Source organism: Polypterus senegalus, chromosome 3 (assembly GCF_016835505.1).
Source record: "Polypterus senegalus isolate Bchr_013 chromosome 3, ASM1683550v1, whole genome shotgun sequence".
In the NCBI taxonomy this organism is placed as follows: Eukaryota; Metazoa; Chordata; class Cladistia; order Polypteriformes; family Polypteridae; genus Polypterus; species Polypterus senegalus.
In genome coordinates, this window is record NC_053156.1 from 108,253,852 (window position 1) to 108,281,338 (window position 27,487).

General features: G+C 35.1%; 1 protein-coding gene and 1 long non-coding RNA gene across 2 annotated transcripts in view; one reads left to right on the forward strand and one right to left on the reverse strand.

The window, feature by feature from the left end:
• Positions 1 to 27,098, forward strand: part of LOC120525456 (pleckstrin homology domain interacting protein) — a 187,714-nt gene extending 160,616 nt beyond the window's left edge. The window contains exons 28-40 of the mRNA XM_039747772.1: positions 308 to 419; positions 634 to 695; positions 1,153 to 1,308; positions 1,950 to 2,070; positions 2,192 to 2,317; positions 4,835 to 4,910; positions 5,546 to 5,596; positions 8,996 to 9,145; positions 9,463 to 9,615; positions 10,155 to 10,321; positions 21,397 to 21,680; positions 23,933 to 24,094; positions 24,320 to 27,098. Coding sequence (XP_039603706.1) covers positions 308 to 419; positions 634 to 695; positions 1,153 to 1,308; positions 1,950 to 2,070; positions 2,192 to 2,317; positions 4,835 to 4,910; positions 5,546 to 5,596; positions 8,996 to 9,145; positions 9,463 to 9,615; positions 10,155 to 10,321; positions 21,397 to 21,680; positions 23,933 to 24,094; positions 24,320 to 25,023 — 2,324 coding nt within the window. The 3' untranslated portion in view covers positions 25,024 to 27,098. The remainder of the gene's footprint in view (positions 1 to 307; positions 420 to 633; positions 696 to 1,152; positions 1,309 to 1,949; positions 2,071 to 2,191; positions 2,318 to 4,834; positions 4,911 to 5,545; positions 5,597 to 8,995; positions 9,146 to 9,462; positions 9,616 to 10,154; positions 10,322 to 21,396; positions 21,681 to 23,932; positions 24,095 to 24,319) is intronic.
• Positions 1 to 27,487, reverse strand: part of LOC120525460 — a 42,723-nt gene that overhangs the window by 6,473 nt on the left and 8,763 nt on the right. The gene's annotated exons all lie outside the window — the stretch shown is intronic.

The window sequence follows — 27,487 nt, forward strand, 5'->3', positions numbered from 1 at the left end:
TTATGTTTTCATATAAAAAATGTAGAAATTCAATATAAAATTAATGTTTCAGTAAGTCTAGAGTATGTACACATTTTCATTTTATCCAGTTGACTATTCCTTCTTGATTATAACAGTTCAAAAAAATTTCTTAACATGGAACTCAAAGTTTGATGTGGAAGAAATATGTGCATTTCATTGCTTTAATGTAAGGATCTCACTGTATTGTAAGTCTAAATAAAGAACTAGCCTGGTAGATGTTAATTTATTTAATTTTAAGCAAAGTTTTCCATTTAAAAACAAAATCCTTTCTAATTAATGTTTTAAGGGGATCGCTTCCGTTCTGTGATTGATGATGCCTGGTGGTTTGGAACAATTGAAAGCCAAGAACCATTCCAATCTCAGTATCCAGATAGCTTATTTCAGTGTTACAATGTCTGGTAGGTGTCTTCCAAATATTAATTGTTTTGTTTATGATTTTACATGCAAAGAGTATTTGAAGATGAAGGATGTGCAAAAATAGTTAACTTTATACAAATTGTGTGTAATAGAGAAAATTTAGATCTATATTGAATATTGAAATACACTCTTTATATTCTGTATTAATTTAAATGGTCAAGGCATTTGACTTTTTGTCATTTAAATGTTTTCTAGTTGGGACAATGGAGATACAGAAAAAATGAGTCCTTGGGATATGGAAATAATTCCCAATGATGGTAGGACATGATACATTTTAAAAAAAAAAAGTTTTGTATTAATACCATATCAAAAATGTAACACTTTTACTTAAAGGTGTCTTAATCAAACTCTCTGTTGATTCATATAAGCCAAAAAATACACTTCATCTTTTTGGATGTGCAGTAGCAGCAGTTATAGCATCCCAAGGTTACAATGACCCTTTCCCATTTGTCACATTTTAGTGGAGAGCATAATGTACGGCTCTCAGTTTGCAGTCGTAAATGGAACAGATATGCTATTTTGCATTCCTTTTTTTTTTGACACGGTATAGTCAAATATCTGTGTAAATCTGAGAAGCAACAGCATTAATATAGTCCATTAAAGCTTTTGTGGCTATTAACGCACATAGTATGTTTATTTTTATTTGTGTTGTGTTTTATTGTATGTTATGATTGTAGTTTCACTGCTGTCATTGTTCTTCTCCTTCATATTCAGCGGTTTTTCCAGATGAATTGGGTTTGAGTGTACCACTAACTGAAGAGGAGCACCGACAGCTACTGTATAAACCATTAGAAGGAGAATGGGGTTCCCAAACTAGAGATCAGGAATGTGAAAGGATCATTGTAGGAATCAACCAATTAATGACACTAGGTACTCAGATTTTCATCACTTCTCTCCAAAATTATTATATTTCTTCTGTTGTCTTTTCAAATTCATGTTAACTTGACTGTTTTATAGCTGATTATTAACCAATAACTTAATATAATTTTCTGACTAAAGAACTTTGGTAAAATTTCAATTTAAGTATCTGTTGTAACCAACTTTAAAACACTGTATGCTGTAAAACATTTTATAAGCCTTATTTTTTATTATAGTGTAAAACCACGACAAATGGCAGTAACATATTTCAAGAGTCATTTTAGTTTTAATAATTTATTATTTTTAATAGCACAGTTAGTAAAGTTTTCATAGATTTTTTTTATAGCGTATTTTAAATGAATATCTAAAGTGTGACCATAGGATTTTTGTTGTATAACAGAATTAGTGTGTGAATAATTACATACTCTTTAATTAGATTAAGTTAAAAGAAAAGGTACTGTAATGTGTATCTTGGAGTTTTATATCAAACACAGATCATATGTTTTTTCCTAGATTAGTGCAATTAGTTCTCTTTAGCATTACAACTTAAACACATACTTGTATGTGTAAGGTTTAATGAGGTAAAGCTGTAATTAGATTTGTACATTTAGTATACCTGCTTTGTTACATATTTTATGGATTTGTGTTAATAGATATTGCAGCTCCATTTGTTTCTCCCGTGGATCTTCTGGCATATCCTACATACTGCACTGTGGTGGCATACCTCACTGACCTCAGTACAATAAAAGAAAGACTGGAAAACAGATTTTACAGGCAAGTCCACAGAAACATCTGTCTAATGTGCTTTGTATTCATCAGTTATTCATGTTATCATAATGACTACCTTATATCATTTTTACTTGATTAATTTGAAAAATTCATTTTTTGATAACAGGCGTATGCTGTCTTTAATGTGGGAAGTCCGATATATTGAACACAATGCACAGACTTTCAATGAGCCAGGAACCCCTATAGTAAAAACAGCCAAGTTTGTTTCAGACCTAATGCTGCAGTTTATCAAGTAAGTTGTTTATACTTGTGATATACAGGAATAACATACATCTACAGATAGTGTAGTGAAGGAGATTTTTTATTTTAAGCAAACAGAACAAGATTCTCATTTCAATGCCAACAAACAATCAGGAAAGATTGCACACAACTGAAATTACTAAATTGAGTAACTGCAATGTTGGAATCTAATTCAGGTTTTCAAAATGTTCAAAGGCACTGATAGAGTAATACAGAAGATTTCTTCAGTTAAATAGTAAATCACATACTTGAGGACACAGGAGGAAATTAATTGAATACAAGACAGAATCCACATCATACAAAGCATTATGAGAATCTGTAACAACTTACCTAGCCATGAAATTGATGCTGAAACCTTGATAGATTTTAAAAAGTACCGGGATTAGATATTGGGCCGATTTTTAGTTGGTACCTAAGCAAATGATCTTGATAGACTAAATTATCTCAAATTTAAAGCATTTTATGTACTTTCATAATGAAATGATTACTTCCTAGATCATATCATACTCTTATTTGTTTAAGGATTTAAAATAATATTGAAAATGAAGATTATCTCTTAGTTCTTCCTTAAAAATGAATGTTCATGGATGATACCAATATAAGCTAGCATGTTTGTGTGTATAAGAGTGGCATGTGAATGGTTCCTAGCCTGTGCCTGATGCTTCTGTTATAGGCTCTGGCCCTCAAAACTGCAAACTGAGTTAGGCAGGTTGATAATCGACAGATAGAGTAAACAGGAAAATAAAGGAGCAGAATAATAAGCAGCTAAATTTGTGTCCCTAAACACAATAATATATACAGTGACATAAATTTGTGTGTGAATTAATTTTACCATTGTATGCCGCCCCTTTTGTTGTTTACCCTGACAATTGACAAAATTAATAGAACAGCATTTCCCAAAGTGTGGGGTAGTGAGCTTTTTTCACAGAAGGTAGAAAAGACTATTTATCTATTTAATGAAGTAACATTTTAAGAAGTCAAGTAGATTATAAGACTTTGCATATTTCATTTTTCTTCCTGCAGGTACATCAAAAGTTCTCTTGTTAACATATTTTCTCTTCATAGGCATCTTCTGGTGATAATCATGATTTTTGTATAATGAACCTATTTCTTCACATTTTTTGGACGCTGATGACAGTTTTTAAAATGTAGTTCAGGTCAGAGGATGGTGATTTTGCTGAAAGAGATTTGTGATGTAGAAATCAGTGACACCATATAGCAATGGGCATGGTCTTTTTCAGTTTAACAATGATTCTTTGACACTGTCATTCCTTTGGCACCATCAGAGCAAATAGCAATGCATTTTCTACAGTCAATATTGTAATAATTTGTGCTCTGCATATCTAACGAACACTTTGCAGTAGTGTTAGTTACTAGCGGTTTGCAAAACAGTATACCCTCCGTAACGGCATTCTCCAAATCATATTGTATGAAGACTACAAGTTGTACACAGAAATATTTGCTGATTCATCTATTTGCAGAGAGAAGAATGTGCTTCTTTTAATTTAATATTTTCTGTCATATTGCAAATTCTTCATAGACAGGTACTGTATAGTCTTGAGCTGTCTATTTCTGTTTTTCTCCAATAATTATTTAAACCATGTCAACAGCTGCCTGTAAATTTAGATTTTCAGAAATTTTATGTGGCTTATGGCTCGGTAACTTGCCAATGACACATTTTCATTAACATTGAAATAGAGTAAAATTTGCTTATTCTTTTTGAAGAAGTTTTAGTTTTTTTAGTTTTCTTTCAAAGAATTCCAGTCTTTTTCATTTAGATGTTTTGTTTTTAGATGTTGAAGTAATTTTGACAGCTTCAGACTTTCTTGTGATAACACTCTACTACAAACAACACAATGTGGTTAATTTTTTCAAATAATGGTTAAACTATATTTGAGGTATTCTTTCTGTACTGTCTATTTTTCTTTTTATCCTGATTATTTCCAAAAGTAGGTTCCACCAACTGTCTTTTCAAACACTTTTCCACCATCACAGTACTACTTTCCAATTAGTTGGGTGTATTTATGATCTCACAAGTACACTTACAACTCCGGATTTCCTATTAATATAAGACTGCTGTCAAAGTTCCAGAAAATTCTAGTACTATCTAGCAGTGATGAAACGAAAACACAATTTAATGATCAAAAAATAAAGTTAAAGTATTGGGCAATAGACAACAGCAGCATACTGAGATGCAACTTGGTTTACTAGGTCATGTCATCAGAAAGTTTGTAAAATGCTGGACAGGACAGGAAGCTGTTGTGTATCTTGTGTTATAGTTTGTGTGAATATGTTTAAGTGTATATATAACAGATCATATAGTAAAGTTATTTATTGGGCTGTTAATTATGATTTTCATTCTTTCCCAAAACTTAAGGTTTAATCTAAATAAATGTAGACTGAATTGCTTGTTTTGGCTTTAAATTTTTTTTCTCATTTAAGTTATATGTATATGCTTAGTTGGAATTAGAATTCTCCTTTTCCTCAGATACCTTTTTTTTTTAATTAGAGACCAAAGCTGCACTGATATCATTCCACTCTACCGTAACATGAAAAAGAAAACCTTCTCAGACTCTGAAGAAGAGGTATGTTGGTCTTGAGTTTATCTGATAAACTAAGTGGCTTGACTTGCATGAGTGTTCATTTTATACAAGTACTGTATGTCTGTTAGTATTTGGTTATATCCAGGGTTGTAGTTTGTCTCTAAGGTTTTCAGGTTTTATTTAGTTATTATAATGTACCAGCTGTTGCAGTGAGACTTACCTATAAGGAGAAAAAAAAATTGTTACTATCAATTACTATCAAACAATTTTAAAATGGAACTAATTTGATTTGGAGCCTTCACATGACCTATCAAAAAAATGGAAGATATTCTAAACATTTCCTAATTCCATGCATAACAATGTATTTGCTAATGTGAAATAAGTGCAACTGTACATATAATTTGTATACATGTATTATAAATCAGTATTTGTAATATTGCAAGATATAAGGAATGATTTCTTAGGTTCAATGTTATATTTATTCAGGAACAACACAAAAAAATCTTGTTACTTAGGTTTCATTTTTACAATATGCTGTTAAGATCATTATAATTATTAAGATTCATAAACATCATTCTTATTGTAATTGAAGCTTAGGTTTTAGTATGAAGAAAGGTTAAACCTTTATTCTTGTGCTCAAAAATAGAACTATGATTATCATTAATTTTTCTCTTTAGGATGAAGATGATGATACTGATGCTCCAGGTACTTCAGCTAAGAAAAAGAAGGTATTGCTATATCATTTTCAGGAATTTGTAATTGTATGCTTCAGAATTCTTTGTGTGTGGATTTGGACCCCTTGAAAGATTTTAAATACTGCTGCATTGTAAATAATAAGTCCATGTCTTGTTCTAGTCTATTTTTTTTCAAAAAGTCTGAAAAGGCAAAATTATTTGGCAGCAAATACATTATATATGCTGGTTTCATAAGTATTTGTATCCATTTTTTATGTTAACTATAAGGTTTTACATATAAAAAATTACTTTAATATAGCATTAAGTCCCTTACCATTGGCATCTGTTTGGTAGCATTAAAATGACAGTTGCATTGCTTACATAAAAAGTGGAATAGGTTAAGAAATCGTTGCTTACTCTGTGGCATTGGAGAAAATGTGTGAATGATATGAAAATGAAGGTTAATTGACATTTGGAAAAGAGAAGAAAACTGAAACAGAATTCCTGAATTCCCTTCTAAGCTTTTGGAGGGAACTCGTCAGAAAATGACGGCTGCATAAATCTGACCAGACACTCCCTATAAAAGGTAGTTCATTCATCAAAATTAAGCATCTGAATGGCACTAAGAATCTAAAAGTCATTTTGACGTGTAAAGTGCACTTTTATTCTACTCTCAACGAACTGCCAATTCACTAAGAGCTCTGCAAAAGGCTTATTGTGATGAGAAGGTGGAACAAAGAAACAAATACTCAAAGAATAATTTAAAGCTTCTCTAGAGTTTGTCTTAATGCACAAGAATGAACCAGCTCAGTCCACAGAAATTCTTGTGGCTAGATGAGGCAAAATGAAACACGGGGATAATACTGCCAGCAAGCATCATGCTGTGGTGGAATTCTTCCCTTCAATAGGACTGGTGAACCCAAAATAGCCAAATGAAATAAACAAACCATTCCTAATGTTATGTTTGTACTAAGCCTGTGAGCTTTCTTATGTGGTCTTTCCATTTGTATATATCTTTCGAAATAATTTTATATTAACAACAATTTTGGCATCTAAAATAATCAGTAATATTTGTGGAAGAAACTAGGTACAACAGGCATCAACCACAAGGGACTATTGCAAAAAGTGGACTTAAGTTTTGATTGACACCATCCTACATACTGCTTATGACAAATAAGACAGTAGTATAATGCTAATTCTAGGGCTGTAGTACTCAAATCCAGCCTTGAACTAATTTCAACTCAAGAGACATTTTTTCTGTTGTCTTGGACTTGGGGTGTATTTATATTCAGACTTGTCTCAGATTTGGCCTTTGGGCTTTTGAAATATATTTTTGGTCTCAATCGAGACCAGCTGCCAAGTTTCCTTTAGTACAGGCCTAAGGCCACTGTGCTTTATTACTTTGTGCACTTTGACTGCAGTTATTTTTGTTGTTATTTCTTAGAATCTGTTTGAGAATATCCTGATTAGTTCTGTTTAATTTTTGACATGATTATGTGTCTCCTTTTCTTTGTAATAACCTCTTATCATTACCCGTTATGTGAGTCATTAGCCAGGAGAACTGACTGCACACACACATGACACTGAGCTCTGAACATTTGAAAACTATAGAATGACTTGGGCTCATTCCAGTCAACAGCATTTGTGAGAATGTGGGTGACAACTAGAGTAAGATTTGGCAAGTGCCTGTGAGTTTAATTTTTGTGTAGCATCTTAGTTTGATTTATTACACTGCTGAAAATTATACTGTATGGAGCATGCTCAATAGAACTGTGGCCTTTTTTTTGTGTCTGAAAATTAAAATGAAAGAAATATTGTCCTCCTGTTTTCCCAGCCATGGACATCTATAGTAATGTAAAGGGCATTGATGGATGATGGGCGTTGACATTTTATGGCAGAGATGTTGACGTAGACATTACGTACAAGGGGGGGGAAGTCATAAAACGTATTTGTGTCCCAAGAGTTCAGTTCAAGTAATCTGCTTGTTCTCCCTGTATCCGTGTAGGTTTCCTCCTGCAATCCAAAGACATGCAAGCTAGGTGGATTGGCAATGTTAAACTGGTCATAGTATGTGTTTATGTGAGTGTGTTCACTCTGTGATCGTCTGGTACTCCACACAGGGTTGTTCCTGTCTTGCATTCTGTGCTTGCTTGGATAGGTTCCAGCTTTCCCATGACCCTGCTCAGGATAAGCAGTTTTGTAAAATGGGTGGATGAATTGATTATGCAGTAATAACTTAATTATCTAGAAGATCTGCAAAAGTTAATTCTTTGACACCAAGATAAATTCATGCAGTTTCTATATTTCATGTAACTAACACCTTGGTATATTTGCTAAAAATAAACAAGAGTTTTTTGTTTGTAGCCTATTTACTAGTACAGAGAGTATTACTAGTGCCCCATACTAGAAAAGATATGTGGATCTTTATGGTGCATTAAAGTTAAATCTGCTGTTAAGTAGTCCATGAAAATGTGAAGTTTCAGCTTTTCTTTTTGTGAGTTCAATGCAGCACAACACCCTTAGTGAGGCTAGGGAATACATACAGTATTATTACATATTTATAGTTTTTAGTGTAATACCAGGTGAAAAAGCCATAATTGAGATAATGTGGCCTGATGTGATCCTATACAGTTGTTTGATTTTGTCTTTGATTATTACGAATAAAAGTGCACACATTTTTAGTCTTGCACAGCGTTCTATAAAAATACTCAAATTAATTGTCAAAACCATTTCTGTTTATTTTTTTATGTGAAATATTTCATATTTTTTGTTTGGAATTAAAACAACACATTCATCACCACATTTCAGTGTCCTGTTGTGTCACATTCTTCCACAGGCCTTTGAAACACTGAGGTTTGGTTAAATTTATTACTGATAAAGTTTGTATCCCATCTTATTAATTGCTGAAGGGATATCTATTTATTTTTTACAAGTTTTTAGGACATGTGTAATTTATATATAAAAAAAAATACAATTTTGTGCATATGTTTATTCTTTGCATTTAATAATAGGTTTGGATTAAAGATTTGACAAGATAACATTCCTAAAATTCACTGAATCAAATTTAGGGTCACAGAGCCTATCCCAGCAGTGCTTGGCTGAAGACAGGAAATAGCCCTGGGTGGGGCGTCACCCCATTTTGGGGTAAAGTAAAAACCATTTACTGTCAAAAATATGCTCTATGCAGAATATTGGAGTGGTCCAAATGCTTTGACACTTCTACTATTTCATTGGTTTATACTAATTAAGATATCAGACATTTGACATTTCATTTGGAGGGTGCAACTCATCACTACAGCATCATATAGTTTTACAGTTAGCCTTTACCAGCTTTGAACATTATTCTTCACATTCTCAGGGCATTTATTACTGCATAGTATTATAAAAACATAAGAAATATTCTTTAGCATGATGACATTTCTCATTGTGAATTTTGCTCTTTGATTATTTCAGGAACATAAACCTATAAGGAAACTACGAAATAAAGCCCAGTCGTATGATATCAATGCTTGGAAGACACAGTGCAAAGAATTGCTTGATTTAATATTTCAATGTGAGGACTCTGAACCATTTAGGCAACCAGTTGACTTGGAAGAATATCCGGTATGATTATGACAGTTCTAACAAAAAAAAAAAATAATAAAATGATTTGTTTTTAAAGAGGATTTAATATATGATATAATGTGATTTTAGTCAGTTAAGTCCGTAGTATGTAGACATTGCCTTTGATTCCAATCAAAGATTAAACAACATAATACCAGTCTAAAATGATATAGCTACATCATGTGGAAAGCTAATCTTATTTGACAAAAATCATTTTGGTTTCAGAAAATAAATACATGTTTTGACATAATCAAAACTTTTATATATCTTTTGTTGATAATGATACATGAGTATTATTCCTGTTTTCTGTATTTTAGGATTATAGGGACATCATTGACACTCCAATGGATTTTGGTACAGTAAGAAACAAACTTAATTGTGGAAATTATGAATCACCAACAGACCTGTGCAAAGATGTCAGGCTCATATTTAGTAATTCAAAGGCATACACCCCCAGCAAAAAGTCAAGGGTAAGGAAAAGCTGTGTGTTTTTTTTATTTTACAGAAATTCTGAACAGATATGGTCAGGTGCTTTCACTTGCATTTATCTACTAAACACTAGGCTGGCTTCTGTAGTATTATAAAGGTTTTATTAGCATTTGTAAAATCTGAAAAAAATGTGGGTGAAGGTAAGATTCTTTTTAATTTTTGTCAGTCATCTTTTTCTATGACATATAAAGTAATAGTTATATTAACTTGGAGGAACGCAACTGTCTGTAATATATGGAGTCACATTTTTTATAACATAGTTTAAGTAGTAGAAACATGTGGTACTGAGTTCCTCCTCGTTCATTATCATGTAAGTAGGAAAAAGCACATATTTAGGATTGTGGAGTAGATTGCTAAAGAAACACAGGATATGGTAGCTGTGAATGGGTAGAAAAATGTCAAAAAAGCCTAATTAAATCCACTGTGGTGCAATCTTTTATAATAAAAATGAAAACCTTCAAAAGTTTTTATGAGCACTGAATATATGTAATATTTTAAACTGTAGATTTTTTTTATACAGATTTACAGCATGAGTTTACGTCTTTCTGCTCTGTTTGAAGAACATATTAGTGTTATCCTCTCTGACTATAAATCCGCCCAACGATTTCAAGCAGCAAATAAGCTAACAAGACAAAGGAAGAGAGGAAGAAGAAGAAGCTCTTCTCATTCCAGTAGTGCTACATCAAGGTAAAACATGGTGCATTTAATTTTTTGTGTGTGCAGTTTTTAATTTGCATACACACATAGACATGAAATATTTTGGAAAATATTTTGTCATATTTCCAATTGTGGTATTATGTGGTTAAAGAAGGAACATGGAAGAGGAAAATGTAAAGGATGTTTATTTAATCCCCTAAAATGTTCTACAACAATATGCACTTAGTAGATCCCTGTTTTAGGGCCACAGTGTGCTGGACACTGTTTTGGTTGTATTGGGCAGAAAACAGTAACAAACTCTGGAAGAGACATCAGTCCATTGTAGGGTACACTCACACAAACACCAGGGAGTTTTATAGTAGCCTGCCAACCCTATCTGCACATCTTGTATGTTGGAGGAAAACTAAAGTCCCTCAAGAAAAACCCACACAGACCTGTATAGAATAGGCCAACTCTTTACAAAAACTAGCCATCTGGGAGTTCAAACCCAGCCTATAGGAACTATGAGGTAGCAGCACAAACCATTGTGCCACCATACTGCCTACTATATAGATGTACTAGCAAAATACCCGCGCTTCACAGCGGAGAAGTAGTGTGTTGAAGAAGCAATGAAAAAGAAAAGGAAACATTTTGAAAATAACGTAACATGATTGTCAATATACATATGTACACATGCACATATATACATACATATATATCTACATATATACATATACATACACACATACATACATACACACACACACATATATATATATATATATATATATTACATACACACACACATATATAAACATATACATACATATCTACATATATACACACACAGCTATTTCGTATCAGTGCAATATGCTGCTTGTTAAAACGGATAACTCCCGCTCTTACGTTGCAAGTCTGCGTGGATATTATGAACTATCGTATTTGTTTAAGTTCTATTTAAATTTTAAATAGAAGGAATTTTTATTTAGTCGACAGAAATATCTTTGGTAGGAATGGTAAAAACAGACAGGAATATTATTTGTGAATAAATCAACTCAAACCTTAAATAACTTAAAAGAACAAACATTCAAATTTCTTTAGTCTTATGTAAATTTATATAAAAAATAAACTTAGATTTTAAATATCCCAAAAGATTTTGCTATCCATAAAAATATATCCTTTCAAAATTATACAAATTCAAATATGAACATGCTGCATAACAAAACCTGGAAATATAAATAAAATGTGTTCCTTTCAGCAATAACAAATCAAATCATTAAGTTGTCTTTGCTCATATGTCATTTTAGAGCTGGACGGTTCTGTGTTGTGGAGATTCTCAGGATGGATTGCAGGTGCTCATCAGTGAGGCGACTCCTGTGTGCCGTTTTGTTATTCTTTATCACTGAGAAGAGCTTCTCACACAGATTTGTGCTACCAAACATGCACAAGGTTCGAGCCGCATGTAGACGGACTTTTTTTGTTCTTCAGAGTCACCAAAGCGCCGTGCAAACTCAGTGCGCTCGGTTTATCAGCAAAGTGCGTATTTGGGAACACCGTAGTGACGACTTGGTTTAACATTACTTGGCAACAGGGAAAGTTGCACTGGTGCATTTGTGTCTCCCATAAAAGCAACTTCACTTGAAATCACTTTGTGATTGTGCACGGGTAAAAACGTCCGCTGAAGTGTCAGATTCTTATTTAATTCTTCTGCTTTCTGTATCTTCTGCATTGCATTCAGGTCTTTCAGCCTCACTGATGAGCACCTGCAATCCATCCTGAGAATCTCCACAACACAGAACTCCCTGATGTTTTGTCTCATAGTGCTGTCGTAGATTAAATTCTGTAATTACAGCCACATTAGCTCCACAAATGAGACACACGGGTTCAGTAAACATATACTCAGCCTCCCATCGGTTTTTAAAGGCTCTATTTTCAGAATCAACTTTTCTCTTCAGCATCGTGTGAGCTAGCCGCAATAACTTGCAGCATCATAAGCTAGACTTGATTAACGCGGTAAGTGTTCGGCAAGGCAGCTGAAGCGCTGCATTATGGGATCTGTAGTTTATTGTGTTACCAGCGCTTCATATACCCGGGCCATTAATAACAATAATACAGTATATAAAATGATCTCGCTGGCTGGATATAATTACAGGCGGGCGGATGTGGCCCGCCCCTTGAGTTTGACACATATGGACTAAATAGAACTTGAAAAGATATATTTTTTCAAATGTGATCGCGCAATTCAGATAGAGTTGACGCGCACTACAGCCTGCATGCCTCAATAAGTCATCCTCCCCTCGCTCTTACTTTTTTACCGTTCATCTAATGAATACACTGAGTATGGCTTTACCAAAACAATCATTGATGGCGAATAAAGTATCCATTATTCGAGTATGTAGATCGGGATATATATATACAAATATATATATATACCCGCGTATCGCAGCGGAGAAGTAGTGTGTTAAAAAAGCTAGAAAAAGAAAAGGGAACATTTTAAAAATAACGTAACATGACTGTCAATATACAGTATTTGTTTTGTGAGTGTTACTGAGTGTTGCTGTCATCAATGATTTGATTATCATTATTTCTTTCAATCAGGTTCGTATTTGTAGGATGTGTTGTGTTCAAGTTACATTCCGTGTTTGTCAATCGTTGTAAAGATGACAGGTTTCATTCATCCATTCGTTTCTTACTGCATCAATAAACCGCTCGTCTTCTTCTTTATCCGAGACCTGACACACTGCATGCACAGGTTTTTTTTTTTTTACACTGTCTTCCTGTAGCGGGACATTGACTTTTTCCACCGTGTGCTTTGTTCCACAGTAGCTGCATTTATGAATATGCTTGTATGTATCAGACGCTTCATATTTTTTGCTGCCTTTTCAATTGTGTAATTCGGTTTTGTTCAGCTCTTTGGAACTGTTGCTTTTATCTGTGCACTCGCGTCAGTTCACGTGAGCCGCTCGGTGTACATGCATCGAAGTTCCCCAGTTATGCTGGTGCCATCTCGTGCTATGTCCATGACTGTATTTAATGTTACCTTAGTCCTGGCACTTAAAACTTTCTCTCGCAGTTTCGCTGAGTTTGTGCCAAACACCACCCTGACCATCTCATCTTCCTCTGCATAAGCACAGTCCTTAACCCGTGAATATTTAGTGGGAGTTTGATATTGGATTGCCGCTGACGGACGGCCTTATATGGGCAGGCACTAAATTACAAACGCCAGCGGCAGCCTGTCTATGAACTTAATTTAAAGTGTAGGTTTACATCGTGCTTTGTTTCCGAAGTAGCAGAACTCATCAATATGGTTGTATATGTCACTCGCTCGCTTCTTATTGTTTCACTGCCTTCTCAATTATATAATGCATGTTTTCTTCAGCGCTTTTTTTAGGTCTTCCTGATTTTCTATGTACTGCGTGATTACGTGGGAGGCGTGATGATGTCACACGAAACTCGCCCCACGGCGTTCAAGCTCATCTCCATTACAGTAAATGGAGAAAAACAGCTTCCAGTTATGACCATTACGCGTAGAATTTCGAAATGAAACCTGCCCAACTTTTGTAAGGAAGCTGTAAGGAATGAACCTGCCAAATTTCAGCCTTTCCACCCACACGGGAAGTTGGAGAATTAGTGATGAGTCAGTGAGTGAGTGAGTGAGTGAGTGAGTGAGGGCTTTGCCTTTTATTAGTATAGATTTACAGATGTAATGCTGAACAGAATACTGTATTGTTTACTGGACTGCTATTAAAGATTAGAAAACTATGTTCTTTGATGAAAACTAGTGGTTTGACAATTTCAGAACTTTGAAAGTATATTTGAGGATTTGTATCAACGTCTGTCTGCAAAAACTCTCAAAGTGCACACTTGGGGTGCGCCATCCCCATTACAATTTATGTAGTAATTGGGCTCCATTGGCAAAAAGAGTAATTGCAAAATGTGGCACTACTTTGGGGTCAGCAACTCAGCAGTGTTTAATTGTGCACTCAGCCTTATACTGCTTTCTTTTTTTTTTTTTTTATTTATTTTTTATTAATTTTATTACAATCCATACAAAGCAATCAAGTTTTTACAAAGAAAAATTAGTTAAGAACAGATCGATCCCCACCCTGAGAGAGAGAGCAAGCCAAACGCGTTAAATTTAAGGCTTGTAAACATACCTAAATTAATAAATTCTCTGTGCTTTATGAACTTATTTTAAAATATTACTGATTAGATCCTGCCATGTTTTGAAAAAGTCTGTACGATCCTCTAACTGAGTATTTGATTTTTCCAATTTCAAATAATATAACACATCGGTTTCCCACTGACTTAAAAGAGGAGAGTTTGGGTTCTTCCAGTTTATCAGAATAAGTGTAGTGAATGCAATCACAATTTGTTTGTCTTTCTCCGCTTTAAACCCATCTGGAAGAACCCCAAACACAGCTGTTAATGGGTTAGGAGGGATTGTGAGTCCAAGGCTGTCTGAAGGTAATTAAAATTTTGTCCAGAATAATGTTAATTTGGTGCAGGCCCAGAACATGTGACCTAGTGAGGCTGGGACTTGGTTGCAACGTTCGCAGGTTGGATCATGCCCTGGAAACATTTTGGAGAGTTTTAGTCGAGACAGATGTGCTCGATATATAATTTTGAGTTGTATAATTGTGTGCTTTGCGCATATGGAGCCCGAGTGAATTCTCTGCATTGCTACTTTCCACTTCTTTTCTGATATATTAATTGAGAGTTCTTTTTCCCAGTGTCCTCTTGGATCTTTGAAAGGAGGGATTGTAAAATGATTTTATATATTGTAGAGATGGAGTCTAAGTCCTTGAGATTGAGCAATATTTTTCCAGCATGGATGAGGGTGCAAGATGAGGAAAATCTGGAAGGTTCTGTTTAACAAAGTTCCTGATTTGAAGATAGTGAAAGAAATGTGTAGCTGGAATGTTAAATTTGGAATGTAATTGTTCATAGGATGCAAAGACGTTGTCTATATAAAGATCTCTAAGCAAGTTAATTCCAAATTTTTTCCAGATATTAAAAACTGCATATGTTTGTGAAGGTTGAAAGAGGTGGTTTCTCTTGCAGGGATGCCACAGATAGAAGCTTCTCCGTCTTAAAATGCTTTCTACATTGGTTCCAGATTCTAAGTGAGTGGAGCACAATTGGGTTATTAGTGTATTGCCGATAACGTGTGTTTATTGGAGCACAGAGCAAGGAATACAAAGAAGTACTGCAGGATTTTACTTCTATTGCGGTCCAAGCCTGTGTATGTTCTTCTATTTGTGTCCAGGTTCTTATCGCCTGTATATTTGCTGCCCAGTAATAAAACTGGAAGTTAGGTAGAGCCATGCCACCTTCTGCCTTTTGTCTTTGTAGGGTCGCTCTTTGATGCGTGGATGTTTTGAGTTCCAAATAAATGAGGTTATTGTTGAATCTAATTGCTTAAAAATGATTTATTAATGTATATTGGGGTGTTTTGAAATAAAAAGGAGCTTAGGAAGAATATTCATCTTAACAGTGTTAATTCTTCCAGCTAGTGTGAGATGAAGGGTTGACCATCTATGCAAAAAGAAATTTTGTTGATATAGAGCTTTATGTTTACTTGTGATGTTTACCCCTAGGTATTTAAACTGTTCTGCAATGATAAAAGGTAGGGTATCTAATCTAATATTATATGCTTGAGAATTCACTGGAAAGAGTACACTTTTATTCAGATTAATTCTGAGACCAGAGATCTTTTGAAATTCTGTGAGTGCTGCTAAGACTGCAGGCACAGAATTTTCTGGGTCTGATATATACAGTACCATGTCATCTGCATATAATGAGATTTTCTGTTCCAGTCCTTCTCTGCTAATCCCCTTTATCTGATCAGTATTTCGACAATGTATTGCCAGTGGTTCAATGGCAATGCAAACAGCAGCGGTGACAAGGGGCATCCTTGTCTAGTGCCACGCTCTAGTTTAAAGTAGTCTGAGCAAATGTTGTTGATGCAAACTGAAGCTTCTGGGTTAGTATACAGTAATTTAATCCATGCACAAATGTTGGGCCAAACCCAAACTTCTCCAATATAGTAAAAAGGTATTTCTGCATCCAATGATAATAATATTTCTGGGGTGTTTGATTTAGTTGGTGAGTATATTACATTAAACAGGCGTGGAAGATTTGAAGATAAGTGCCGGTCCCTAATAAATCCAGTTTGGTCTTGTGATATTACGAGGGAGCACTTTCTCCATCCTTCTAGCTATGATTTTAGAGAGTATTTTAACGTCGTTATTCAGAAGTGAAATTGGTCTGTATGATGCACATTGTAATAAGTCCTTATTTTGTTTTGGAAAGACAGTGATTAGTGCTTGGCGAAAGGTTTGTGGGAGAGATTGGTTATCTCTGGCTTCTGTAAATGTTGCTCATAGGAGGGGAGCTAGCTGAGCAGAATTTCTTGTAAAATTCTGCAGGGTAGCCATCAGGGCCTGCTGCTTTCCACCTTGGAGTGACTTTATAGCATCTAGTAATTCTGATAATGCAGAGGTTTATCAAGTTCCTCCACACTAAAGCGTCTATTTGTGGTATCTGTAATGTATCCAGAAATGCATTAGATTGTGTATTGTCTTCTTTAAACTCAGTAGTATATAGGGATTTATAGTAGTCTCTGAAAGTGTGCATTATATTTTTGTGTTCGATGATTTTATCTCCGTTAGTGTTAGTGATTACGAGATTGCTTGCACACTTCTTGCTTGTGAATTTGTTGAGCTAAAAGCTTATTAGCTTTCTCTCCATGTTCATAGTAATGATGTCTGGATTTGTAAATTAGTTGTTCAGTTTCTTTAGTTGTCAAGAGGTTTAATTCTGAATGTAGAGCCTGCCTCTCCTATGTAGAGTCTCGCTTGGTAGTCTGGCATGTTCTTCATCTATTTTAGTAATTTCGCTTTTTATCTCTGCTACTTTCTTGGCTCGGATTTATTTCTGTGGGAAAGATATGAGATAATCTGTCCTCTTAAGAAGGCCTTAAGAGTTTCCCAGAGTATTCCTGCAGAGATCTCGGGGATGTATTTGTCTCTAGAAAGAATTTGATTTGTTTGGATATAAATTCAGTACAATTCTCGTCAGCTAATAGAAGCGGGTTGAGGCCATCTGCGGGTGAGTGTATGGGGCTTAGTAATTTCAGCTCCAAGATCATAGGTGCATGGTCAGAAATAACAATAGCATCGTATTTGCAAGATTTAATCTTAGGCAAGAAGTTATTGTCTATAAAGAAGTAATCAATCCTTGAGTAGCAATGATGTACTGGTGAGTAGAAAGAATATGTTCTTGAATTTGGGTTTAAAAACCTCCAGGGATCTGATAAGTTGTGATCAGTTATAAACTTTGTAATTATTTTTGCAGTTTAGATGCCGTTCCCCCTGTGGAGGAAGTCCTATCTAAAAGTGGATTTAGAACACAATTAAAGTCCCCAGCCATTATAACTTTATGAGTGTTCAGATTGGGAATGGATGCAAATAAATATTGTATAAATTCCTTATCATCAACATTAGGTGCATAAACATTTATCAAAATCATTTTACAGTTAGATAAGTCTCCCATGACCATTACATATCTCCCTTCAGGATCCAATACTACATCTGATGCTACAAATGGTACTGTTCTATGTATGAGAATTCCCACACCTCTAGTTTTCTTTGTAAAACTAGAATGGAACATTTGGCCATTCCAGTCTTTTGCAGCGGAACTGATCCTTGCTTATTAAGTGGGTTTCCTGTAAAAATACTGTTTTAGCATTTAGACCTGTTAGGTGAGAGAGTACTTTCTTTCTCTTTAATACGTGATTCAGGCCTTTAACATTCCAGCTTACGAAGTTAACTGTCCCATCATGGAAACACTGATTCTGAGTTTATGATGTCCTTTTATAGTCTTATTATAATTATAAAGACTTAGAGGATAGATTAGGTATAGATCAGGCCTGCTCTCTTTCTCTCCCCCCCTAAAATTTTGCCTCCCCAAGTGAGGCTAAAACCCACTTTTACACAGTCCCAGTCCTCTGACATACCCAGAGACAGAGTACGTCCAAAGCAAAAGATAATAAACCCGGGGGATGGTGTTAAAAATGTGTCCAGAAGAAGCATAACAAGTCTTAATGCAGTAATAACAATAACAAGGGTATGATATTGTACAGTCTCGTTTAGGGTAGAGATGAAATAATTAGAAAAGAAAAAGAGAAGAAGAAAAAAAAAGAATAATTAAGCACAATAAAAAATAAACAGATAGCGCCCTAGTAGTAATGAGAATATATTAGAATATATGCTGATAAAAACCCGTATTTTAAAACAAATAGATCAGACAAATGATTATTAATCTTTGCTTTATCATTAACCGCCATGACTCACTATTATGTATCAGAATAGTCCCGGGATCAGCTTTCTTAATTCCTTTTCTGCTGCTTCCTTTCTAGCGAAGACATCGAATTGACCCTGCCATTCCACTTTCAGTTTGGCCGGATACAGGAGGCTGTATTTGACACTGGCTTGCCGTAGACGCTGTTTAATATTATAGAACGATGCGCGTTTAGTAGCTGTTGCTGGAGAGAAGTACGGGAAGATAAGAATGTGACTATTTTCATATATAATATCTTCCTTGTTTCTGAGGAGTGCCATCACCTCTAGCTTAAATGATAATCGTTCAAAACGAACTATAAAATATCTTGTTCGGTGTCTGACGGTGTTTGATCAGCGTCTGTGATAGCGCTGCTATCTCAGATTCTGCTTTAAAGTTGTCCCCGATTATTTTAGAAAAAAGTTCAGCTGCGAATTTCACAGGGTTTGAACTTTCTCGATTCTCCGGCAGACCTTCAATTCTGACATTATACCTTCTACTCCCATCTTCTAAAGCAGCCAGTCTGTCTCCAAGTTTTTTGCATTTGGAACTGACATTTACTGCTCTTTCCTCGGCACTGGCAGCTAAATGTTCGGACATTTCAATCCGATTCGTGAATGTCTCCTTGAAATGCTCCAATTGATCAGTAAACGTGCTCAGTTTAACTGAGTTTTCCTGAATGCGCTCTTCAATTTTACCCAGCACCTGTCGAAGCTCAAGTTGTACCTCTTGACGTAGCCATTCATTTGCCTGTTGGAATTCCTGTCGCAGCCTTTCATTTGCCTGTTGGAATTCCTGTCGCAGCCATTCATTGGCCTGTTTCATCTCCTCTTTCAATTCCTGTTTCAGTCTCATGTGCCTTTGCCCTTGCTTTCTCATTAGCTTTCTTGCTTTTCTTTATATCTTGCGTGAGCTCAGCGAGCAACACCTTCAGTTCAGATAGTTCAATTGTGCTTTCTTGTACCGTAGATGAAGCAGCAGACTTTGCTGTAGCCGGTGTCCCCGCTGCTCCAGGCTTGCGTAATTGCGTAATTGAAGCCACGGACTTCAAGGCCCTTTCCAGTTTCATGTGATCTTCTCAATCGTCGAGCTATCCAGATCTGCACTCACGATCGCACCTTCGCTCCCCTTTTGCTCTCAGCCCGGCGATGTAGCGGACCGTGGTCGAGGAGTCTGTGCTTTACCCATCTGATCCAGGTCTGTCTCTGAAAGGCGTATCTAGAACTGGGGCTTGCTGATGCAGCTTGGGTGTAGCTTTAGTTTTCGATTCTTTCGAACCCCCCTTCTTGTTGGCCATGTTTATATGTGCGTACATATACTGTAGCAGTCCCTGTCGGGTTGAATAAATACAGGATATCTCAGGATAATAAGCAAATAATATGAAAAATAACACTGCTAGCGGAGCTCCACTTCAGACGTCCATCTCTCGCATCGGATGAGACCAACTCTGCTTTCTAATGCTAAACTACATCAAGGAGGTGACTTGAGGATTTTCAAGAGGGCTTTCAGTCATACGTGGGATTTTTATAATGTGGAAATGCTACGGTCAGAAGTTACATCCGTTAACCACTCCTCCATAAATCCCATCCCCAAGCCCCAAAAATAGTTAAATTGTTTTAATCAAAAGGGGTGGTATTCAGTTCTTCTGCAAGGTGTTGTTGACCACCGTTTTTGGTGAGGATTAGAAAAGTTCAATTTTATTTCTTATTTTACATTGATGTATGCTAAAGTTACCTAACAGACTTTTCTGATTCAAGTGATCAGATTCAGTTCACATGCAAATTATATGAATCTGTAGTGGATTTAGATATTGTGATTTAATGTATTTTTTTGCTGTTCATAATCTCTAAGAAAAGACTGCATCTCTGTCACATATGAGGCTAACACAATCAGAATTTAGAAACTTTTAAATGCAATGTTAACATAGCCTAAGTGTTCTTAAAGAAAGGTTTTAAACAGTTTATCCTGTTTAGTCCCTTGAGGGGAAGGAACAATTTAATTTAACATTTTATTTTTATTTCTGTAATCCGTGCATGCTCCCAACTCTCTCTGATTCTTCAAAATTTTCAAAAACTGCTTTAACATAGAGCACAATTTAAATTAGCTTACACTTTATAAAATTTTGCACAAAATGAATAATGCAAACATCCAAATGTTTTAGATTTCTTTTGCAGAGCTTTAATGTTTTTAAAGTGAAAACCTACTAGAATTGTAAAAAGTGTATTTTCTTTATTGGGCTTACACACTCCTGCTTTCCTAAGTTTAAAATCGTAAATACGGTATTTTTATAATATTGACTAAAACCTATTATCCCAATTATATTATTTGCCTTGAAATCAGCATCAACAAGGCTTTTAACTATATCCAGTTTTCTTTTAATTAACATGCTTTCATTGCCGATTTCATTTTTCCAGAATGAAGTTTTGCATTTGGTAGAGGCACTGTGCTCAATTGTATTTAATATTTGTTTTGTTATGCCAGGAAGCATGCTATAACTAAGTAATCAATGTACCAGTCCTTGCAGCTGGGATTTTTCATAGCTTCCTCTGAATCTTTTCAAAGTATTTGCATTAGGTGCATTGTTAATTAATGGTTTGCAACAGTTACAATCCTGGTATTGCAGACAATAATGTAGTGCATAATTTCAAAAAGCTTTTTTGCATTTTCAAAATTTTATTGGTTACTAATACTGCAAAAAAGAATGATTGCATTGTTAGATAAGGAAATTGGTGGCTTTGCTGCAACTATTAAAAATATACTAACAATATGTATTGCTTTTTAAGCCCTGAAAGGAAGCGCAGGTCTGTGAAAGTGCCCCTGAAGCCAGAGCCTTCTACCTCATCTCAATCTCCAGCAGCCTCACGTCCAACAACTTTACGTAATGTTACACCCAAACTGCCAGCTGCTCAGTTAAATGGGAAGACTGTGGACACTGCAGCAATAATACGCACAAGGAGTGCCAGACGTTTTGGCAGCCCTTTTGATGCAGAACAAGCTTTAGCATCCTCTGTAGCTAAATCATCTGCTTCAAAAAATAACGCAACACTTAGTGTCCATCGCAAACCAGGTAGGAGAAAACTTTTTTTTTAACTTAAATGTATTCTACAGTTTTATTTTAAATCAATTATTTAAATAAAGCAATAAATAAAAATATAGTTTGGTTAGAGCTGTTTCACAAAATGGTTTATGAAGGTTATTTATATAATAAACTTTAAAACAATATAATTCACTTTCTGAAGTTACCATCTTATTTTAGATTTACATAATTAACATTTGCTGTGAAATAAAATTGGAAAAAAGTTATTTAAACTGTGTGCTAAAGTAACTGACATAAATATTAAGAACACGTAAAAAGTATTCTGAAGGTATAATTCAAGAATTCATTTTAATATGTGTTAGCCTCACAGAAGCAAATAGCTAGTGTTTTTTTAATATACTTTGTGGATAGATACATTGAAATGCTTAACCTCAAGGTATATACCATACACTCAGGTACATAAGTATTTGAACAGTGACCCAAATTTCATAACTTTGTGTCTGTACACCAATACAATGGATTTGAAATGAAGCAATCAAGGGTTTTAACAAAAACATTGTAGCCATTTAAGAACAACAATATTTTTCTGCATAGCCCCCCCTTTTCAGGGGCTCAAAGGTTTATGGACAATTTACTGAGAAGTTATTCCATAGCCAGGTGTGAGCATTTCCCTCATTATTTCATCAACTATTTAGAAATGGAAAAAGGTCTGAAAATGATTCCAAATGTGGAACTTTCTAATGCGGTCCAAAGAGCTGTCCTTGCAAGTAAAAAACAGGCCATCATTAGGCTGAGAAAACCAAAAAACCATCAGAGAGATAGCAAAAACACAAGGAATGATCAAATTAACCAATTGGTACATTCTTAAAAAGAAGGAATGCACTGATGAGCTCCGCAACTCCAAAAGGCCTGGACAATAATGGAAGACAACTCTGCTGGGTGATTGCAGAATTTTTTGCTTGGTGAAGAAAAACCCCTGCACAACATTTTGTCAAACAAAGAACGCTTTGCTGAGAAGACCAGTCATTGCCAAAGTCTACAATCAAGAGAAAAGTTCATGATAGTAAATATAAATGGTTTACCACAAAGTTCAAACCACTAGTAAGCCTCAAGCATTGGAAGGACACATTAGACTTAGCCAAAAACATGTTTAAAAGCCTATCCATTTCTGGAACAGATTTCTTTGGACAAAGGATATGTACCAGAATGATGGAAAGAGAAGAATATGGAGAAGGAATGGCTCATGATCTGATGCATACCACATCATCTGTGAAACATGGTGGAGATAGTGTTATGGCATTGGTATGACTGACTGCCAGTGGAGGTCGATCACTAGCATTTATTGATGATATGACTTAGTGGCAGAAGCATCAGGATGAATTCTAAAGTGTACAGCGTCGGACTATCTTCTGAGATTCGGCCAAATGCTGCAAAACTGATAGAACAACACTTCACAGTACAGATGGACAATGAGCCAAAACATAATGGGAAAGCAAACCAAAAAACTGATAGGACAACGCTTAACAGTACAGATGGATAATGAGACAAAACATACTGTGAAAGCAAACCAAGTGCATTTCAACATAAAGCACTGGAATATTCTTCAAAGGCCAAGTCAGTCAACTGACCTTAACCCAACTGGACAAGCATTTCACTTACTGAAGATAAAACTGATGGCAGAAAGTCAAACCAAAAAACAGCAAAAGCTGCAGTAAAGACCCAGCAGAGTATCACTAAGGTGGAAACCCAGCACTTGGAGATAGCTATGGGTTCTAGACTTCAAGCAGTCACATTGACTATAGGGGATTTTCAACCAAATATTGAAAATGATCATGATATTTATGATTGTTAGTTTGTCCAAATACTTTTGAGCCCCTGAAAATAGGGGGCAACGTATAAAAATGTCTGTGTTTTCTACACGGCACATACCGTATTTTTTAATTAAAGCTGAAAGCCTATACTTAAATCACATCTTGACTGCTTTGTTTCAGATCCATTGTGCTGGTGAACACAGCCAAAATTATGAAATTTGTTTCACTGTCCAAATACTTAATGGACCCGACTGTATAAGTTTGACCAGTTTGAACGGGACGTCTCTTTGGTTACAACTCAGCCCTCTCTGCAAATAATATTTCAAATAGTTTTTAGAGCAGCTTTACTTAGAATAATTTAAAGGAGTGGGGACACTTGTAGAGTTGGTTTAAATATAAAGGATGAAGATAGGTTTGGAAAATAAAGACTTTAGTATTATTGACAATAAACCTTTTCATCTAATTTCTCAGTAATGGAAAATCTCAACAAGCACCTGAAGTCCCCAAGCACTGCATCTAATCCAAACATTTTTGGTGAACAGCACAATAACAGACGCTCCTCTACTCCAGAGACTGTTGGAAGAAAAAAGAAAATAACCCGAAAATTGAAAATGCCATTAAATCAATCACAGAGTAAGTCTATTTTTTAAAAATTTTATGTGAATGGTTCAGAGTAAATCAGTATTTTACAGTGATTTTCACTTGAATATGAATTATTTTGATTATCCAGGTAAACAGTTATTATACATTTGCTAACTTTGCCATTGCATGCCTATTCCAGAGGTGCTCATTACAGTTTTTTTCCGGAGTTTCTGCTAGATAAAATTATAACTGTTCTGTTCTGACCCTTATTTTCAGTGAATTCAAGAGGGAGTGAGAGAATGGAGAACATTGTACAGCTCAATGGACACAGTACACATATACCAAATTATGTTGCCAAAAGAGGCCGAAAACCAAAAGCAGAGACTATTGCAAATAAGGAACAGGCTGTCCAATCAGAGCCAATTGTGAAGCCACCAGGCAAGAAACGGGGACGCAAAAGCAAACAAGAATTAGAGGCTTTACGTGCTAGTAGACTTCAGAGTACAACAGAGGAAGAGAAGGACCATTCTGTTTCAGATGAGGCTGGTACTTCTTCTGCTGGATTTGATGTTAATATGAATCAAGGGCATTTGCAAAAACCTAAGTCACGCCGTGGAAGGAAACCAAAAAGCATGAAAAAATTGCCATCTCCCCCTCCCATGCCACCTGCTATGAGCCCAAAGATGCAGACAAGGAGTAGCAAAAGGCAGACTGAGCAGTCTGTGGGTTTTACAGGGGAGACATTAAGAACAGAGGTTGAAACCATTGAGCAGAGCAACGATAGTGAAGAGAAAGGTGTCAAATTTCCCATGAAGACCAGAAATCAAGGTCGAAGGACAGCATTTTACAATGAGGAAGACTCTGAGGAAGAGCAGCGGCAACTCCTGTTTGAAGATTCTTCTTTGACTTTTGGGACTTCCAGTAAGGGACGTGTTCGTAAGCTGACTGAAAAGGCAAAAGCGAATCTAATTGGCTGGTAAATGGGACAAAAGAAAACCTGCAACCTTTATAAATATATTGGTTTCTTTTGCTTTTTCAGATCCAGGTAAAGCAAATGCTATGGCACTTGAGGACACTGCTAACTTTGCTGCTAATTTTGTACATTCAGTGGTAAATATTCACATTATGGGACCAAAACTGGGCATTTTGCCCAATCTTTCGTAGTAAATATTTCCTTTTTGTTCTTAATACTACACAATTTTTAAATATGATTGTTGTAAAGATCCAGTGTAAAGTTTTTATAATGAAAGGTTTCACAAAGTTTTTAGGTACAAGAAGAATGTGGACATCCTAATTCATTCAAATGAATTAGAGAAAAAGGAGTATTAATAGAAAAACATGCTTATTTTAGTAGTGGAGATGACACTGTTTTTCTTATACAAAGGACCACAATATTCAAGACACCTCATTTCAAGAATTTTTGTTTTCCATGAATTTGTTATAATATAGGAAGGCCCTTAAGAGTATCCAGCATTGCAAATTACTTGTTTCTTCCAGAGTACTCATTGCCTTTGCAAGACATCTGCAGCATTCAGGCTATTTGTTCTGTTGCCTTTGGATCAGTATAAATTTACAATTTTCAAGATCTCCTGTGATATTGTACTAGTTCTCTGAAGGATGGTGATGTGTAATGATCTGTGAAAACCAACCCACTTGCTTCTATTTTAAAGATAAAGTCCACAGTCAGATAATCAAAAGTAATCTTATTTTTATTTAAACATTTTAGTGTAAAAAGTATATGTTTTATTTTATCTGCTTATTTTAAGTTTTATATGCTGTCATTCAGTACATTTTTATGATGACTATTTTGGAATGATGTTCAATATTTTATGCTTTTTATAGAAACAATATTAGGGGGGAATAGCTACTTGGTGTTACACTCCTGTATTACGTATTACACTCCTGTATTACTTTTCTGATGATGAACCTTTAATGTTAAGTTCAGGTTGGACTTACCCTTGGTGCCTTGTCTTGATCAAAGTCTGCAATTTGTCCTTATAAAGTAAACAAATATAATTTGGTATAATACCTATATCCAGGAGTTAATATATGTAGAAATCAGGATGTGATGAAACTTACTATCTTCTGGTCTGTACTGAAGTGGCATAGTCAACACTTAACGCTCATGCTGGTATTTGGGGTTTTGAGGAATATGGCTTAGTTCCTCCCTTTAAAATGTTATAGCCAAGGGAAGATTGTTTTACAAGATCATATATTCTGTGATGACTTTTGAGAGTGTGAGTATTTTCCAGTCAAAGATTTACTGACAAAATGGGCTCAGTGTTGCACAGCTTGGATTTTTCTCTAGTGTATGAGTGCCAAAATGCACTTCACAATGATTTATACTGTTTGCCAATCCAAAGTGCCAGCATGGATCCATAATGTCCAGAGCACCAATTATGCAGTAAGGAAGGTGGTGCTGTTTTGTGAGTTATACATACTGTAAGAGAAACCGATTATGGAAAGGTTAATATAAAACTGATATATGCCCAAGAAGCATTGTTTATAGGTGAACCCAAGCAATTTGCAGGAGCAGGCTTCTGTAACTAGGTTCTTGTACTTCTGATACGCTTGCTTTAATTATATGATGTGAAACTTCAAGCAAAAATTGTCAGCTGAAAAGTGAAAAAAGGTGATAAATATAAATGATTTAATAGTATCGTTAAGTCTTTCTTAGATTAAGTATCTTCATTTTCAAAGTTATGGAAAACAAATATACATTTTTCAGTTATATTATTTTGCCTCAGTATTCCGTTTAAATGTTTTCAGAACTACTGTACTTCTAATTTCAAAGCTAAGTTCTGGCATTGGATTTTTCCTTAGTACAGTATACATGAAAAATCATTGTTTTACCAGAAATAATTATACCACAGAACACTACATTTGGTCCCACTTTCTAAATGTTTTTTCTTTTTTTGGTTAATCCCTAACAAATTTGACATTTAAAAAGGACAGTTTAATGGAATTTCTGAACACCCACTCATCTGCTTTATTCAGAACAAATACGAACTGCTAACTAGGTTGCTGGATAACAGTAGCCCTGGTGTACCAAACATTGTACCCGACAAATTCAATAACACCCACTATTTGCCCTAACAAATTTAAAATTAAAAAAAAAGATATATTTTCAGTACATGGAATGTATCTGGTTAACATCATGTTAATGTATTTAAAGATAATGTATGATAAAAATAATATGAAGTTAAATCTTCTCATCCAAGTAAATGTCAAAAGCGTCATTGTATTGCATTCTTAGTCAGTTCCAGTGTAGTCAATGTCTTGGAAAATGTGTACATTTTCATTTTTTTTTTTTGTTTGGTTTATTTTTTTTTTTTTCGTTGTATTAAGAATGCAATCATGTATTGTCAGAATCATTTTTTCTTAAAACTAACTGAGGAGACTTTTACGAATAGTAAAAATATTGACAATACAAATAGCAGTACC